The sequence below is a fragment of the Hippopotamus amphibius genome, chromosome 8, assembly GCF_030028045.1.
Source record: "Hippopotamus amphibius kiboko isolate mHipAmp2 chromosome 8, mHipAmp2.hap2, whole genome shotgun sequence".
NCBI classification, from domain to species: domain Eukaryota; kingdom Metazoa; phylum Chordata; class Mammalia; order Artiodactyla; family Hippopotamidae; genus Hippopotamus; species Hippopotamus amphibius.
In genome coordinates, this window is record NC_080193.1 from 95,952,488 (window position 1) to 95,971,785 (window position 19,298).

The 19,298-nt window shown below is 33.2% G+C and overlaps 1 protein-coding gene across 15 annotated transcripts in view; it reads left to right on the forward strand.

Annotated features, from left to right (window-relative positions):
- The window catches only part of KANSL1L (KAT8 regulatory NSL complex subunit 1 like), a 146,129-nt gene that overhangs the window by 63,637 nt on the left and 63,194 nt on the right, over positions 1 to 19,298 (forward strand). For all 15 annotated transcript variants that reach the window (XM_057746054.1, XM_057746061.1, XM_057746059.1 and 12 more), the window contains one exon: positions 3,468 to 3,589. In XM_057746054.1, the coding sequence (XP_057602037.1) occupies positions 3,468 to 3,589 (122 nt within the window). The remainder of the gene's footprint in view (positions 1 to 3,467; positions 3,590 to 19,298) is intronic.

The following is a 19,298-nucleotide window of genomic DNA, read 5'->3' on the forward strand; positions in this document are numbered from 1 at the left end:
TCTAGCCATTTATTTTAATCTAGACTTTGGTGGCTCTTGAACAAACCTGGCTTTCTAGGAGTTTGTTAACTTGCATTCAGACTGAATCTGCTGGAGTATACTCAGTTGGGACCACGGCTGCATGATTACATTATTCCAGTGGGTAATATGGATTCTCATGCCTGCCCACATCTAATTTTTTTGTTTTTTTTTTCCCCATGATATACATTTTGAAATAATTTAGTACCAGATTACTACTGTCTTAATCCTGGTAAGTCAGAATGTGGGATAGCTTCTCCCACCTCATATTTTTTAAGTTTACAGTTGCCTAGAGTTTTTCTAAATTTTCTAATTTCCAGTGCATAGTCAAAATACTATTATGAATATTTTATAATTCAGAAAGTTATTTTGTAATTATCTGTTAAAATGGAATGCACTTTACCATATAAGTGGTGTTTTACATTAGTGTTGATTATATTCCTCTTCCCTCTTTTGTTTCCCCTCCCCTCATCCCTTAGGATCAATACCCTTTCAGTTTGATTCTAGTTATTTCACACAGAATAATGTATTTACTTTATCAGTCATATCTTTTACTCTCTTTACCTGTGGGTTACTACTTATCCTTTGGAAAGAGATTTCTTGCATTTTTTCTTTCTCCTTGGTAGCACCAGTTTGTTTGGTTGGACCTGAGTTCTGGGCCCAGTGCAGAGTGAAATAACATAGCCCTTTGTTAAAAACAGGTTTTAGGTTTTAAGCCAGTGACAGCAGAGCATTAGCCAAACATGGGATCCTTCTGAGTGCAGCCCTGTGTTACTGCATGGGTTGCTTCTCTGTGAAGGTGGCCTTGGGTATCATGTTCATTTTAGGTGCCACTGCTGACAGGAGTGTCAGAGGCTTTGGGAGGGAAAGGAACCAGGAGTTGTGAGAATACTAATGGCTCTAGACCTAGAGAAGAAAAGGATGCAGAAAGTGGCAGCAGCAATCACTTATAGAGGTCATTTATAAATCACCTATGAACAGGTAATAATGTGCTCTTAAAACATATGCTAATGTTTTTATAGGCCAATTAAAAATTAAGTTGCTTTCAAATACTCGTTGAAGAAGACAGTCTAGGGCTGAGTAAATGGAGGAGGGGGTGGCAAGCCTGGTGTTACACATATTTTTTTAAATATAATCTATTGGTATATAACTGTTTGGTGACCATAGTGGAACTTGAATATAGATAAGGTAATCCTTGGACTTGATTAAATTAACTGTTAAAGGAATGTTTTGCTTGCCAAAGTTATTTATGTTCTTCAAAAACAGAGAGTTGGAAACTGAGACGAAGCGAGAGAGTAGCACAGACATATATATACTACCAACTGTAAAATAGTCAGTGGGAAGTTGTATAACAAAGGGAGTCCAACTCAAGGATGGAAGATGCCTTAGAGAACAGGGGCAGGGAGGGTGGGGGGGACTCGAGGTGGGGGAGTCAAGGAAGGGAGGGAATACGGGGATATGTGTATAAAAACAGATGATTGAACCTGGTGTACCCCCCCAAAAAAAAAAAAAAAAAAGAATGATAAAAAACAAAAACAAAAACAGAGTTGACAGTTAAGATATAAAGGAACTATTGAGTTGTAGTCTGATATGAGTTTTAAAAAATAACATTGATTCATAGTATTAATGCATACTTCCATTATTAGGTAATACATTTTGTTCATAAATTGAAAGGTGACTTTATTTTAGAATTTCAGATAATTTAAAATAAATTTCACACTGGTGTTTAGAAACTTTATTATAAATAGCTAGTAAGTGTTTAGACTTTTAAGTTTGATGAGTTTTTTTTCAAAGCTCAAATTATGCTCCTGCTAATTTTACTTTTATTCTCATTTTTATTGTGGATTTTCTGTCCCAAATATGATCTCAAGTATTTGAGATTTTATTGGGCTGGAGTGGGGTGGTTGTTAGGGTGAAGCTGGGGGTTGGTTGTGACTCTCTCCCTCTGGCCCAATTATTCACACATACTGACTAGCCGACCTCCAGTGGCCAAGAAGATTTTTAGATATTTTTGGAGGTGGAAAAAGTGAGAAGAGTGTACTCTATAAATTTCTTTGTATGACCAAATTAATAAATACTTGATAATGGGTAAAGAATGTTTGTATTGGTGATTTTGAAAACTAACTTTAATCTAAAAATATGTAATAATTTAAAAAATGAAGTCATTAGATATGTATTATTTTTCAAGAAAATAAGTGGCAGAAACATTTCAGTCTTTTTCATGAAAGACTTTTTGAAGACTTCAAATATTATATTTAGTTCTATCATTCTTTAGTCTCATTTCTTTTAGCATGTTATTTGTTTCATACAAATGAAGTTTCAAAATAATTATTCCATGTACTCTTCTACTTTATAATAGGATATCTTTCAGTTAATAAAATGGTGAAATATGTCTATATGTTTTAAAAATATAGTCACACTATATTAACTAAGAAAACTAGATTTTAGAAAATTGATGCAGCATAATTTAATTAAAAGGGTGTGTGTGTGCGCACATGTGTGCATGTTGTGCATACACTCATGCTCACATGTATTCAATGTGAAAATTTTGTCTTGGGGGATGGATATGTACCAAGATGTTAGCAGTGGTTTTCTCTGTGAAATTTGATTACAGGTTATTTTCTTTTCATTTTTGAAATCTCTTCATACTTTCCCTTTTTTCTACAATGAACTACAGTGGATTACATATGTAGTGAAAAAAGTTGTCAGTCTTTTGTAGAAATGTACTGTTTCCATTGATGTGGCCTATGCTTATTATAATTGTTGTATGTGATTGTTTTGAGAATAATGTAATATTTATTATATATTACAAATATGTTACATGTAAGTTTGGGATAAGTGTCGATAAAATTTGAGGTTCCTGAAAAAAATTGGTATATTTGAATTAGGAAAAATATTGAGAAACAGTATGGTATAGGATTCAAGCCTAATTAAGCTGCTTAATCTGTTTTTGCTTCAGCTTCCTCTTCTGTAATTGATTTTAATAATAGTAGTATCAGTAGTTCTAATATTATCTACTTGGCAGGTTAGTTGTAAAGATTAGAAATATTCTTTGTTTAGTGCTTAGTATAGTGCCTGGCACATAGTGGACTCAATAAATTAAAGCTGTGAGTTTATTATTGATTTGGCTGCCTCGAAGGAAATATTATGTAGATGCTTCAGCTGAGTTTAAATGTTTTAGAGGATAGGATGAGTAGACAAAGGGACTGAAGCAAAAAGGATATGGAAAAAGAGGAGTACTTTTAAATGTAGATTTATTTATAATAAATGGAAAAATCGGTAATGGTGTAAATTGTCTTTGTAGAGTAAAATATTTACTAAAACATAAACATTTACTTGTTTCACGGGAAGTTAAACTTTAATGGGCAGTGAAGGTCTGAGTGCCTTATGTCATGATTTAACCATGTTTCTTGCTTAGCTGTATTAAAAGGTTTACTGTTTTCTTGCAGAGTGCACAGTTGACTGAGATCATCAATAGTTTGATTGCCCCTCTCAACTTGTCCCCAGCGTCATCACCCCTCTCCTCTAAATCCTGTAGCCATAAATGTCTGGCTAATGGCATTTCCAGGAGGTAGGTATCAGTGGGATAGTTTCGCTACTAAATTTGGCTTTGCTTATTTTATTTGCATTTTGTTTTGATCTTTTAAGTATTGTAGCTTCTTTTTTCTTCTTGCTTAAGCATTATTAGAGTACAATCAATAAACCATGGGTACATTTTTAGATAACATCAAACTTTTATAGCTAAGGGAACTGTAAACCTGAGATGAAGGAGAAAGCTTTCCAGGAAGTTTTATAATGTTTCTAAAAAAGAAAAACAGTGATACCATTTGCTACAGAAATACTGCTGTATTTAGTATACCCTCTATTTTGTACATTTTATAGTCTTCAACTCCAAACTGCCTTTGCAGTGCATTTTAAGAATAAAAGACCCTATATATAGTTTGGGTATGGAAGATTGATTGGTAGATATCATCCATAATATTCAGCTTAAGTTTTACTCATCTAGTAAATGAGTCATTTTGTGGGTTTTGGTTTTTTTTTTTGGCCGTGCCCTGTAGCCTGAGGGATCTTAGTTCCCCAACCAGGGATGGAACCCGTGCCCCCTGGAGTGGGAGCGCAGAGTCTTAACTATTGGACCACCAGGGAAGTTCCCCTAAATGAGTCACTTTGTATTTCAGCTTTTATAAGGTAAATTTTTTACTAAATGTAATTAATATAGTAATTCCTATAATCCTTAGCAATTTATTATATCATACCAAGCAAAAAATATAGATATTATAAATCCTTCTTTTTGGGAACAGCATTTGTTTTCTTTATTGTGTTTACTTTTCTCTTTGAATCTTTCCTTTTAAAGATGCAGTTAAAAAATGTTAAAAAAAAAAAGATGCAGTTAGAATTGAAAAGCTAGTAGAATATTATTTTGTTTGTGCATCTTAATTTTTTTCAAATAAAATTTTAATGTTGGCTGCTTTAAGCACCATTAAAGGACTAAGTGTAATTTAGTTTTGGAAATATTTATATTAATAATTATATGGTTTATTATTTAAAAAAATATAACATGAAAGGAAAATTTATACCATGGTGAAAATCATGCTAAGTAGCTACCAGATTCTTTTTTTTTTTTTTTAAGTAACTTATTTATTTATTGGTTGTGTTGGGTCTTCATTGCTGTGCGTGGGCTTTCTTTAGTTTTGGCGAGTGAGGGCTACTCTTCCTTGCGGTGCACGGGTTTCTCACTGCAGTGGCTTCTCTTGTTGTGGAGCACAGGCTCTAGGTGCACATGGGCTTCAGTAGTTGTGGCACGGGGGCTCAGTAGTTGTGGCACATGGGTTTAGTTGCTCAGTGGCATGTGGGGTCTTCCCAGAACAGGGATCGAACCTGTGTCCCACCCGTATTGGCAGGCAGATTCTTAATCACTATGCCACCAGGGAAGTCCCACTACCAGATTCTTAATGAAACTAGTGGATATCAGCTAAGTCTTGAAATAAAAATGCTGTTATTTTATTTTTATTTCTGATTTGTTCTTTTGAAAGTTAATTTTTAATACTTTTACAATTTTGTTTGTGCTGGGTCATTTTTACATTGTTCTATTATGGAAACAGTCATTCTGTTAGTTTTGCTTTATTTTTGTTGACTTTATATTCATTCCTTATATCACTGATGATTCACTTTGAAAGTACAGATTCTCACATGTTGTATAGCATAACTATTATATCTTCATTTATCAGAACATTTCTTCATTAAGAAAGTCATTATTACACATTGAGCCATTAAACACCATCAGATTGTGATTTGAGGCTAAGTCAATTTTAGGTAATATTTTGTTTACCTAACTAGGCATTACACTATTATACATATGTGTGTGTGTGGTGTGTGTGTATGTGTACTAATTTTCATTTTAAAGTACTTGCCTATATTTTTGGTCATTTATTCAAAAGTATTTATTGCATAACTGTTTGCTGTATATCATATAGTCAAAGTCCTAGGAATACAATGATGAAGAAGACAAACTCTCCACTTTCAAATGACTTACAGTCTAGTAGGGACTGTAACATGTAATTGTTTAAAATAATATAATAATGGAATTGTGTGCAGTTGTTTGAATATTTGGTTTTAATAGCTGTCATAGTTGAAAAATGTACTTCATAAAGACACATAAATCCAAATGAAAGAAATATACCATTGGCTGTATTTATTAAATCATGATACTTTTTGAATCTTATGTACAAATAGTCAAAGATCCTTGTTGAAATCAGCTAGTAATTGCCTTCTTTCCTGAGGCTAAGTAGTCGTTCCTACAAACTAATTTGAAAGTTTATTTTTGAAAGTTTATAACAGGTTCAAAGCCTATTAAAATTCTTTGGTAGATTTAAGAGTAGATAAAAATTCGTTCTCCAGCTTTTTGAAGTGTGCTGACATATGTGTTTTAATTAATGTCATTAATTTTACTAATGTATTTATTTTTGACAGCAGTCAACGTTTTTTCCAAATACTTATTGTACATGAGCTTTTCTCTAAAAGCACTTATTTCACATTTGCTATCAAAATATTATATTTCCCTTGAAGGAAAGATTGTATTTATTTTCTAACATTTGCTAGAAAATGTAATTCAGCTACATTTCATCAGCTCTGAGAGGTGAGAAATTTTAGAATGTTAGAGGTTTTTAAATGTATAACTTTTTTTAGACTTATTATTTATTTAATTTATTTATTTTTGCCTGTGTTGGGTCTTTGTTGTTGTGCACAGGCTTTCTCTAGTTGTGGTGAGCAGGTACTGCTCTTCATTGCAGTGTGCAGGCTTCTCATTGTGGTGGCTTGTCTTGTTGTGGTGCACAGGCTCTAGGTGAGTGGGCTTCAGTAGTTGCAGCATGCGGGCTCAGTAGTTGTGGCGCACGGGCTTAGTTGCTCCACAGCATGTGGGATCTTCCTGGACCAGGGATCGAACCTGTGTCTCCTACATTGGCAGGCAGATTCTTAACCACTGAACCACCAGGGAAGTCCTAAATGTATAATTGATCTTTAAGTTTAATAAGTTTTGTTATCATATAATAAGCAAACTGCTGTGTGAAACAAAAGATTTGCGGGACACTCCAGGTCTCATTAAAATTTTTGTAAAAATTCTATTTATGATAATATATACAATAGTATACAAATATATTTAACCAGGAACATGGAAACTGGAATATGTTACAGATAAGAAAGTATTAACACTGAAGGAGAAGTAAAAAATTTTGAGGATATGTGGTCATTGTGTCAGATGCCAAAAAAGAGGTACTAAAAAATATCTCTTGGTTTTGTCAGTTACAAATTGAGACCTTAGCAAGAATATGTAGTAGCATGACAGAGAGATAAGAGTGGGTTATCAAGGGTGGGAAATGAAATAGAGAGGAGTCAAGATTATATTTTCAAGGCTGCTGACTGTAAAGGCTGTTATAAAATGGATGTACAAAGTCAAGAAGGTTTTTTTTGTTTTTAAGTGACTATAGCTAAAATAAGAAAAGAAAGGGAGCTGAAGGAGTTTGGTAAAGGTGTGGATAGACATTGACAAGTAAAGCACATCCCCTTTCCTTTGTTTTCCTCCATTATCTTTCTTATTCAGTAGCAGAGCAGCCTACCTGTAGAGAAGGATGTTATGTTGTTTCTAAGGGTTTTTGTTTTTGTTTTAGTTTCTTAACTATATTGTGAAAAGTACTTACTTGATATTTGTAAAACTAAGAATTTTAAACTGTTACTTAATTGAATTTTTAATAAAATAAATGCATAGTAATGAAATTCTATAAATTTAACAGATTATTTTACATTACTCATGTTTAAGAATATTACCACAGATTTTGAAAATTAATCAGATATGTAATTTCACATTATAGTGATATATGAAAAAGTTTTGATTTAGAGATATCCATATTGAAGCAATGTGAAATTTATTTACCTATGAACCTTTTGACCTTGGGAGTAAAATGTCAAATGAAGCCTAGTTTTGTTTCTTGTATCTTTCTGTTTTTCCAATATTGTCATTTTTTTCTTTACACATAGTTTTATAAGTACAAAACATCTTTCAAACTCACAGCTCTTCTAGCGTAAGGGCTTGGTCTATTTAATGTTATTCAAACTTGACACTTAACCACAAAGCGCTTTCTGAAGATACCCTATTAAACATATAAATACTATTCATTTTATGTGTTTAAGTAAATGTGAAGGTAAGAAAATTCATCATTTTCATATGAATTTTTAAAAATTTGGTAAAATGTACATACCATAAAGTGTACCATTTTAACCATTTTTAAGTTTAGTGGCATTAAGTAATTCACGTTTTTGTCAATAGTCTCCATCATCCATCTCCAGAACTTTTTTCATCTTCCTAAACTGAAACTCTATATCCATTAAATAATACCTCCACATTCTTCCTTCTTCCCAGTTCTTAGCAACCGCCATTCTACTTTATATCTCTGTGAATTTGATTACTCTAGGTACCTCATATAAGTGAAATCATACAGTATTTATCCTTTCGTAACTGTCTCATTTCACTTAGCATAATGTTGTCCAGGTTCATCCATGTTGTAGCATGTGTCAACATTCCCTTTTTAAGGGAATAAAATTCTGTTTTATGTATGGACCTTTTTTTAACTTTAAATCAGTTTATTGACATAGTAACACAAAACACTTGCCTCCCTGACACTCCCATTCCCCAATCTAGCTCTCTCCCACTTTTTCCTCCCTTAGAATGAACCATTCAGTGAAAACAGAAAGGGTAGGCACTTCTATAGCCCCAGTCCCATGCCTAAGCCCTGTGGAACAAGGTCTCAGGAACTACTCAGAACCTGTTAGGAAGGGAGGGGGACAGTTAGCACTAGACTCAGCGAGGCAGAGGCATCCAGTCCCTAAGAACAGATTCCCTCACAACCCCCAGGCCCTGAGTTGCTATTTTGTTTGGACCAATTTTGTTTATCGATTGATTCTTGTATGAACATTTGGGTTGCGCCCACCTTTCGGCTAGTGTGAATAATGCTTCTATGAATGTGGGTATACAAATATCTGTTGGACTCCCAGCTTTTTGTTTTTTGGATATGTACCCAGAAGGGGAATTGGGGGATTGAATAAGATTTTTTTTTAGTTATTTACTTTGAAAATGAGAAATTATTGAGTGTTGTTAATGATATTTCTAAGCCAAAAGATAAAAAATGGCAAGAACCCAGAAAAGTAAACAAAGCATAGCAGTCTACTTTGTCTGAGACAAAATTCTGGCAAAATTAAGTTGAGGTTTTGATAGCTTTATGGAGAAAGAGAGAATCAAAGCCAAATCCAGAAAAATCAAGTGAAGTTTTAATAGCTTATGGGGTTAGAGGATGATAAATCAAAGCCTGTGGCCTTGCCTATAACAGGGAGATAAAAGGAAATCCTGTGCATATTTAGCTGGGATCACCTTCCTCCAGGAGCTGCACCTTCACAGTAAATGTAAATAAGAAAACTGATTCCCTTTCCTGAACCCCCCTACATTGCTGGTGGGAATATAAATTGGTGCAGCCGCTATGGAAAACAGTATGGAGGTTCCCTTAAAAACTAAAAATAGAGTTACCATATGATCCAGCAATCCCAATCCTGGGCATATATTGGGAGAAAAACTCTAATCTGAAAAGATACATGCACCCCAATGTTCATAGCAGCACTACTTACAATACACGTAATACAAATACAAGCCAAGACATGGAAGCAACTTAAATGTCCATCGATAGACGAATAGATAAGGAAGATATGTGGGGTACACATATATATATATGTATATAATGGAATACTACTCAGGCATTAAAGAATGAAATAATGCCATTTATGGCAACATGGATAGACCTAGAGTTTATTATACTAAGTGAAGTAAGTCAGACAGAGAAAGACAAATACCATATGTTGTCACTTATATGTGGAATCTAAAATATGATACAAATGAACTTATTTACAAAACAGAAGCAGACTCACAGACATAGAAAACAAATTTATGGTTACCAAAGGCAAAAGGGGGTGGGGAAGGGCTAAATTAGGAGTTTGGGATTAGCAGATATAAACTACTATATATAAAATAAACAACGTCATACTGTATAGCACAGGAAACTATATTCAATATCCTGTAATAAACCATAATGGAAAAGAATATGAAAAAGAATATATATGTATATATACATATTCTTTTTCATATTCTTTGCTGTACACCAGAAATGAACTCAACATTGTAAATCAACTATACTTCAATTAAAAAAAAACAAAAACTGTTTCTCTTTTGCCACTCATAGGGCACCATGGGGAGAGTTGCCTTGGTGCTGAGCACAGCAGAAGATAAAAGAAAAAAAGCAAACCTACTTTGAGATAGTATGACCATGGTGAAAACTTTGACCTGGATTTTCAGCCCAAATTTGCAGTCAGACTTACAGTTTTTCAACTTTACAGTGGTGCGAAAGTGATATGTACTCAGTGGAAACTGTATGTCAGATTCTGATTTTTGATCTTTTCCTGGTCTCGGGATACATGGCACGATACTCTCTTGTGATATTGGGCAGTGGCAGCAAGCTGCAGCTCCCTGTCAGCCACAGAATCATGAGGGTAAACAGCCAGTATACTTACAACCTTTCTATACCCATACAACTATTCTGTTTTTCACTTTCAGTACAGTATTCAATAAATTACATGAGGTATTCGACATTTTATTATAAAATAGACTTTGTGTTAGGCGATCTAAGTTAATATGATGGAGAGGTCCGCATGGAGCAAGGGTTTCTTAGGTGCTGGTAATATTCCATTTCTTGACCTGAGTGGTAATTATGGGACAGTGGAGGAGTAGGTTAGGTATTGCTGCATATTTACAAGTTACACATAAGATAAATGTTTTATGTACTTAGCTGTAGATATCTTATATTTTACAATAAAAAAGTTAAAATAGGGTAAAAATTAGATACTTCAAAAAGGGTAAATAGAAAATACAATGTCTAGTCCCACATTGTTAAAATTATAACCATAAAATATCAGAATTTTAAGATAGAAGTAGGAATGTGATATTTAATTTGTTGAAAGTGAAACAAAGAAAATTAAATCTCATTTCAATGTTATCTTAAAATTTGGTGATAGAGACTGATCCAGTTATTGAATTTATAACCTTCCCCCTTTTCTTTACCTATCATATCTGTCTTAATGTAGGATGTCCTATCTTTTCCAATGAAAGCATTCATATGTATTTGTGGAAAGCAAATGAAGAATGGCTGAAGAAAAAGGATCAGTAGCTATAGTGTATTTTTAATAGTCCCCTATGACCTGAAAAGTAATCTTACATTCAGTTGTGAATTTTGAGGTACATACTCAGCTGAAATGTGTAAATTAATGCAAATGTCAGACCTAATAATAGCAGTACAATAATAGGAAGTTGCAGAGTGTTTGTAGATAGAGGCAAAAGGTATATTTAAAACTAACTGGAAACTTGGTGATTTACTGTGATAAATAGTATATATTTGCCTTACATCTCCTTAAAACTCATTATGCTATCTAAATATTTATATTCTTTTGGTTCTAAAAATTTTGTAATGTCTTAACTAACATTTGACAATCATTAAATCTATACTCTAACCCAGTTTCTACAATTATATCATCTTAAAAGTCACGTTTCATCTATTAAAATGTAGTATATCACTCAACAGATCATTGACTAAGAGTTTTAGGTATGTCTTGCAGTAAACATACCGGATACAGGGAGACAGTATATAATGTATATTAAAATTGTGGATAGTCAGTTATTTCTTTCAAATCCTGGGCAGGGTACTGGTCATTTATTGAACTATTCTTACTCTTTTAAATAAGTACTTCAGAGTGGCCTGAGTTATGATAAGTGTTTGAGGGCATATGTGGAGCCTTATAGGCCAGCTATTACTGAAGACACTTGTCACGTTGGAGTCACTGAGGTACCATCTATTTTTCCATCCTATCTCTTGGGAAGATAAAAAGTTGCTGACTTGTTTTTGGTCTACTTAATTTGTTTGGGACTCTGTATTTAAACTAAGTACTCTTAAGTCCAGGGTAAACACACTGTTGGATTTTATTCTCATACAGAACATACCTTCTCAAAAGACCGTCTTGGGACATTTAATCTCCTTCCTCCCCCCTAAAAGGTTTTAACTGTTGTTTATTGTTAAGTATAGTGGTTTTTAATTTAGTGGTTTGTGGGCAACTTAAGATGATGGAAGTATACAGTTTTTACAAGTATACTTTTTGTTTTTGACATTTTGGGCAAGTCAGTTAATCTCTTTACATCTTACTTTTTTTTATCCTAAATTTACTGGGATACAAATATTTTCTAAAGTAGTTTCTAGTGATAATATTCAATTAAATGTTTATTTGTAAGGAATTCCATTTTTTCAAACAAATTAAAAATAAAAACCAAAAAGGTCTCAATACAGCCTAAAATGTATATCTTTTTGTAATATCACTATTGTGCTTTGCTTTGGGTGTTTTTTGTTAGCTTAAATCTAGAGATTTAGTGAATAAAGAGAAATTACTCAACATATTTTAGTAACTTTAAAGCATAATCTGGAAGTTATTATGGAGAGAAGTACCAAAGACAGTAGGAGGAATGATGATTCTACTCAGGTGTCAAAAACTTTCAAATAAGCCATTTGGAAGAATTGTTTAAGTCAAATGTATTAAACATTGCCTTTCTTGGATGATTCTGAACTTAATTCAGTTTTTCTTTGAAAACTCAGGCTCATCACTATGACCACATCCTCAGAGGCTATTGAGATTAATAATTGTATACCTATAAAAGAATTCACTTAATAGTCAACAAATACCTACTGAGTGATGGCAATGTGCCAGGCATTGGATTGGATTGGAATATGATGTTGAACAAAACCAGGTGTAATCTTTGACCTTATGGTATAGAATCTAAAAATGACATCAACCAAATAATCACACAAATAAATGTGTAGTTTAAAATCCTCATTAAGTGCTATGAAGAAAACTCATTGCATTGTTAAAATTGTTTTGGAATCAGATAGGTCTGAGATCAGTCCCAACTCTGCAACTTGGTAGCATTGTGATTTTAGGCAACTTTCTAAATCACAGTTAAAATGAGACTAGTTTGCTTCCTGAGTATTTTTGAGGATCAAATGAGATAAGTGTGATATAATTTTTTTTTACTTGTTTATTATCTGCCTTCCTGGATGTGAATGTAAGCTGTATGAGAGTAGGAACTTTTTTTGTCTGTCTTATTAAATGCTATTTTCCTAGCATCTAGATCAGTGAGTCATAACCTGGATGCCAATAAATATTTTTTGAATGAATCAAATTTAAGATTTAAGTCTTCTAAGATTTCCTTCAGGTGATCAGCATTCCAAAAAAAAAAAAAAAAATTGTACTTATTTGCTTTTTCTCTCCCACAGTCAGATTGATATTTTAGTTGTCAGTCTCATGACTGTCTCCTGCAATTTTGCTTCCTCTCATCTAATTTAACTCTGGACTAGAAAATCAGATAACCAAAGTTATAGTGGTAGAGGTACCTATACTATAATAAGAGACATTCTGTAGTAAGAGAAAAGACCTCTCTCTTAACAGTAGCAGGAGTGAGCTCTCATGCATGGACTTACTAAGATCTTATTTTGTTATTTAAAAGGCTTTTGCAATTTCAGCTGTGTTCTGTATACTTGGGCTTACCAGATAAGTAAACTTATAAGTGCTTCTAATAAAGCATTCTCATTCTAGCTTTATATAACATTATATCATAATTTTTGTATATAGTTAGGTTAGAAGAAATTTAAATTTTGAATTTTAAAAGTTGGGTTACCTATTTTGTATATTAGTTTTTAGTGGACCACATAGAAGTTAATGTTTTATACAATTTTTTAAAAAGTATTTAAGGTAATTTTTATAGTATGAGCTATTCTTTCAATGTCTAAAGTACATTCACTTGGTTAATTATTTTTCAGGGCAGCTGTTTCGCCTACTTTTTATTCATTGATTCCCAACCCCCATCTCTTATTTAATGGCAGTTTCTCCCTGAAGTCAGAATTGTTTTCTTAGTTTTATTAATCTTGGCAGCAGGGTTTAAGATGAGTCACCAGGAACTGAGCAGCTGAAAAGATTGAGTCTTCAAACAAATGAAGCATTACATTTTATCATCATAGAGATAGTTATTGGTTTTTAGATCTCATACTCTAAAATGAAGATAAAATGTTATAAATGTATCCTTATTTACCCCATGGGGTATTATCTCTGGGAAAGTGAGTTTCTACTTGAAATAATGTCTAGATTTTTGTTGTTGTTTGCTTTGCTTTAATGAGTCCCAGAATATGGTATGAAATTAAATTCCAGTGAATCATTGTCATACTGTTTATTTCCACTAATGATAATTATCTCACAAAATGCAACAATTCTTTCTAATTGGGCATCACAATTGAAAAACTGCAGCTAAACTGGTAAACTAATCACATATAAAGTAATTCTTTTACCCTCATAATATTTTCAATAGTCACTTATCAGTTATGAGAAAACATTATTAGCAGCAAATTCCAGGCTGAAGTTTTTGACATCATTTTGGGTTTCTGTGAGTGACGTTAACTGTCGTATTAGCTAGATGTACAACATCTATAAGGAAATAAAACTTCTCCTGCTGTGTTTTTAAACTAATACCAGCAGGAATTATTTTCTTTTATAAAAACTTTACTTTTCCCTTTTAAACTCTATTAACATAAGTCTAAAACTTAATGTTATAGGGAATATTTAAATAAATTGTGATACAACAACTGGAAGGCATATCATATAACTATTAAAAAAGTATATGTATTTAGGATGTAGTCATACAGGAACATACATCCTTTGAAATGTTAGGTGGAAAAATCAGGATAACAAAATCATTATACAGTATGATTTCATAGGAAAAAAAAGATGAAGAATAAAAATCAAATTTTTTATTATATAGCTATATTTGTGTTTATATGATAGGATTTGGAAAAATATTTTAGCTTTTACTTTTTTCCACTTTTTTCTATTTGCAAATTTTCCTTTAAAATAAAAAATAATAATGAGTAAAATAGAAGGTCTCAATTTCAAACTATATCTCATATGTCAGAAAAACAGCTCACAGATTATATTGAAGAATCTGAACTGTAGTCCCAAACTATAGATTAACTAGAAATGTTTGACAAATTTTATGTCACAATACTCAGAAAAATATAGCTGTCATATTGGCTCCCAAGTCTCTTTGCCTTTATACTTTAGAACATCCCACTTGAAATTAAGAGCCAGAGATAAGAATGGCAGATAGCACTGCAATAGTCAGACTCTTTTTCTCTCAACTTTTATTATGAAAAACTTTAACATATAGAAAGCATAGCAAAGTCAATCAGCTTATTTTCAGCTTTAACAGTTCTCAAGATTTTGCCACTCATTTCAGCTATTTCCCTTCCTGACACATTTTTTTCTTATGGACTTTTTTTTTTTTTTTTTTTTTTTGGGGGGGTACACCAGGTTCAATCATCCGTTTTTATACACATATCCCCATCTTCCCTCCCTTCCTTGACGCCCCCCCCAAGCCCCCCCTCTTATGGACTTTTAAAAAATAAATTCTGTTGATTGTAACTGTAAATACTTTTGTATGTTTCTTTGATGAGCTCTTTTTTCAACATACCCCCATGTTGTTATCATCTGCTTATTTTTTATTATTCTTATATTAGTCATAACATCATTATCATGAAATTCTCTATATTCATATTTTCCTAGTTGTCTCAAAATCATCTTTTTATGGATAATTTGTTAGAATCAGGAGCCAAATAAAATCCGTATTGCATTTGGTTGTTATGTCTCCTAAGTCTCTTATTCTCAAATAGCCTTTTTTTTTTTTTTTTTAAATTTTTGGCTGCATTGGGTCTTTTGTTGCTGCGCGGGCTTTCTCTAATTTTGGCAAGTAGGGGCTACTCATCATTGCAGGGCGTGGGCTTCTCGGTGCGGTGGCTTCTCTTGTTTTGGAGCATGGGCTGTAGGCACATGGGCTTCACTAGTTGTAGCATGCGGGCCCTAGAGTGTGTGGGCTTCAGTAGTTGTGGCACATGGAATCAGTAGTTGTGGCTTGCAGGCTTAGTTGGTCTGGGGCATGTGGGATCTTCCTGGCCCAGGGATCGAACCTGTGTCCCCTGCATTGGCAGGCAGATTCTTAACCACTGTGTCATCAGGGAAGTCCCTCAAATAGCCATTTTAAAATGTAAATATTAGAAGTTCCTATTCCCCCCCCCAAAAAAAGACTGCAATTTTAGATGACATTTTTGTTTTCTTCATATAAAATTAAGTTCATTGTATGAAAACTTAAAAATTCACAAAATACTAAGAAGAAATCGCTTATATTGCTCAGGGTTTTCTTCCTATCATTTTTATAACGTTATTTTCATAGTTGACATTTTGAAAGCAGTTTTATGTCTTGTTTCAGTAGTATATGTGAAGCTTTTTATACTTAAAATATTTGTTTTCCATTTTAATGGCTGCATTAAGATGTACTGTAATTTTTTAGAATAGGTAAGTACCTTAATTTTTTTTAGAGGCTGTGTCTAATTTAGAATGCCATTTTACCGTGTACTCCAACACATTTTCTTATTGCTACAATTGAAGAGACTTATATTTTTGAGTAGGGGGTCTAATTTTCCTACTTAATTCCTAAAGTAGGGGAAATGGACTGGTCAAGGCACTGTTTTCTCCATGTGTAGCAGATAATGCCTGGATCTTGATCCATTGGTCATTTCAGAGAGATGTTCATTTTTGCCATGTGGAGGACAAATAATTCCCTTAGTGGGCCGTTTTGGTAACTTTACATAAAGTCCTATTTTATATAATTTCTTTAAAATATCATTGAGTATATCTGAGTATATGAAGTGTTCATTTCTCCAAACATTATCAAGAGAAAGAAAGATAGTTAATTCAACTATTGGCAGGACTTTGGACATCAGGGAAAGTTTGGAAAAGGTTGTCAGCTTCTTTAGCTGCTACAGATTGAAGTCATCAAAGAACTCCAAAAGATGAAAGTAGACTTGAAATAGAAATGTTACACAAAAATAGTGATTCTTAGGTGTGTACTTTTATGAATATATCAGTTTTGTAGAGGGATTATAACAAATCACCACTAAGTATGTGGCTTAATATAACAGATATTTATTCTTTCACAGTTCTAGAGGCTAGATGTTCAAAATCAACGTGTCAGGCAGGGCCATGCTCTCTCTGAAGGTTTTAGGAAAGAATCCTTCTTGCCTTTTCCTGGCTTCTCATAGTTCCTGGCAGTCCTTGGAGATTTTGGCTTATAGACCATCTCTCCTCTTTCTTCACATAGCATTATTCCCTGGGTGGATCTCCTCCTAAAATGTCTCTTCTTATAAGGACATCAGTGATTGGATTTAGGGCCCACTCTAATGCAGTATAACCTCATTTTACCTAATTACATCTGCAAAGATTGTATTTTCAAGTAAGGTCAATCTGAGGTTCCTGGTAGATGTAAATATTGTGAGGACAGTATTCAGCCCAGTATGGCAGGTGTGGGTATTTGTGTATATGAGTAGATTGGGAACTGGGGGGCTATCATAATCTCTTAGATAATACACATTCTAATTTTCTTCTCCATTGTTGATTTCTATTTTTTCTTAAATGTGTTTAGTATAAGAATATATGAATGGGGGTGAGATGTTGAAAAGTACTAAAACAGTATTTTAAAATTCTGGGTTGAATACTTATTCTCTGCTCTGTTCCTTGAGATTAAAAGATAAAAACTTCATGAAGTCTTCTCTATGTTTTTATGGTTTTAGCATTCTAAATTTATAACCAGGCCCAAAAGTTTCTTCATACTAAAAGCATTTGAGCAGAGAATTATAATGATTATTCCAGTTCTTCTAAGAACACAATTTGGCTTAGACAAAAGGTTATGAAATACTTGAATAATTTACTAAAAGTCCTAGACTATCTTTCACTGAGTTTATTTAAAAAAAAAAAGATTGAAATTAGACCATTCTTCCATATTCATTCACCATTGTCACCACCACCAAGATGACACCAAGAAGTTAGCTAATATGTGTTCATATAGCCATATCTTTAGATTGTTTTATTACTTTTGATACAAGTACATAATGTTTGCAGAAATTGATTTTGGTAGGAATTTATAATAAAATATCAATTAAAAGATTAATTGCCTCACTTTTAGGCCTTTGGTTTCTGTAGTAATCAGAATACAGTAACATTTTTATTTAAAAATTCACTTGAAGTATTCCATTTATACTTTGTAAAAGCAAATTGAATGCTTATTGTTACCCATAAATATCTTAACTGCTAAGATTTTCTAGAATTGTAATAGAAAACCAGTTATATCAGAAAGTCATTAAATAATTATTAGAGAAATTAAACAATGTTAATAAAATGTAAACTCGTGATTTTTGGATTATTTTCTTAGATAAAGCTCTCAGTCATTTTGCACTTTTTAAATTAGAAGAAAACTTTTAAACTTTATCCATGCCTTCTCTTTTACAAATCAAAACATCTTAAAGCTCTCATCTGCTTATTATTCTTATAAATTTATAGTGGGTATATATGATTGTAAGATAAAATAAGATACATCATATCTTACTATCAGAAACTAACTTTTGTAAACCAGTTAGACATTTAGAATGGAACTCAAGACAGTGTAAGTATGTAACTTATTTTTCTAAGAGCTCTCTTGTAGCCTTCTGTTTAGTGCTTCTTTGGGGTCTTAAATTAGAATGTTCCATGTTTACTCATTCACTAAACTAATTATTCACTAATTATTCACTAAACTACTAATTATATGTAGTATGTGGTGTTATACATGCCCTGTGCAAAGCACAGAGCTGGAGTGATAAATCTGAAAATATATGTGTATATATTTCTACATTCATTCAATAAATATTTGTTGAGCATTTATTTGCTTTATGCAAGGTACAATATCAGGAACTTCTGATACAAAGTTAAACAAAACAGACACAGTCTCTCTACTACTTACAATCTTAGAAAAGGAGACAGACATTAATCAGATAATTATACGAATAAATGTAGGATTATCACCATGAAAAATACTATGAAGAAAAGGTGAACGGTACTATCAGAGCTCATAACAGAATTTGGACTTAGTCTTTGGAGAGACTGTGCAAGGGCTCAAAGACTTACCTAAGGAATTGACTTTTGAACTGAGAACCAAATGATTATTGGAAATTATGTAAGTTAAGGAGGATGTGAGAAAATTCCAGGAAGCAGAAATTATATATAATAGGTCTTGTACTGTAGTGAGTGTGAGTTATTTGAAATGAAAGGAGGCAGTGTGGCTGGAACACTGGGAACAAGAGGGAGTGTGATGCACAATGAGGCAAGAGAGCCAGTGGCAGAGGCCAGAGAGCCAGTGGCAGAGGCCAGAGAGCCGGGTCTTCTCCGTTAAGGATTTAAGTCTTTTTCTCAAGAGCAACTGGGAAGGCTTTGAAAGATTGTACGCATAGTAGGGGTGGGAGGAAAGGATAAGACAGGACCAGACTTGTTCCCCCAAAACGTTGGTATAGAAGGGACTGGAGGGAAAAAAGTATGAATGAGGGGAAGCCAGTTACAAGGCTATTGGAGTAATTCTGGCACAATAAAGCTTGGTTTAAGAGAGTGGTAGTGGAAATGCAGAAAAGTATAAGCCTAAAAACCCACCCCCACTCCTTCCCCCTCCTCAATTATTTAATTTGTTTTAAAGCCAAGTTGTGCTGTCTGCCTATTACACAAAGGACCTAGGCTATCCTTTG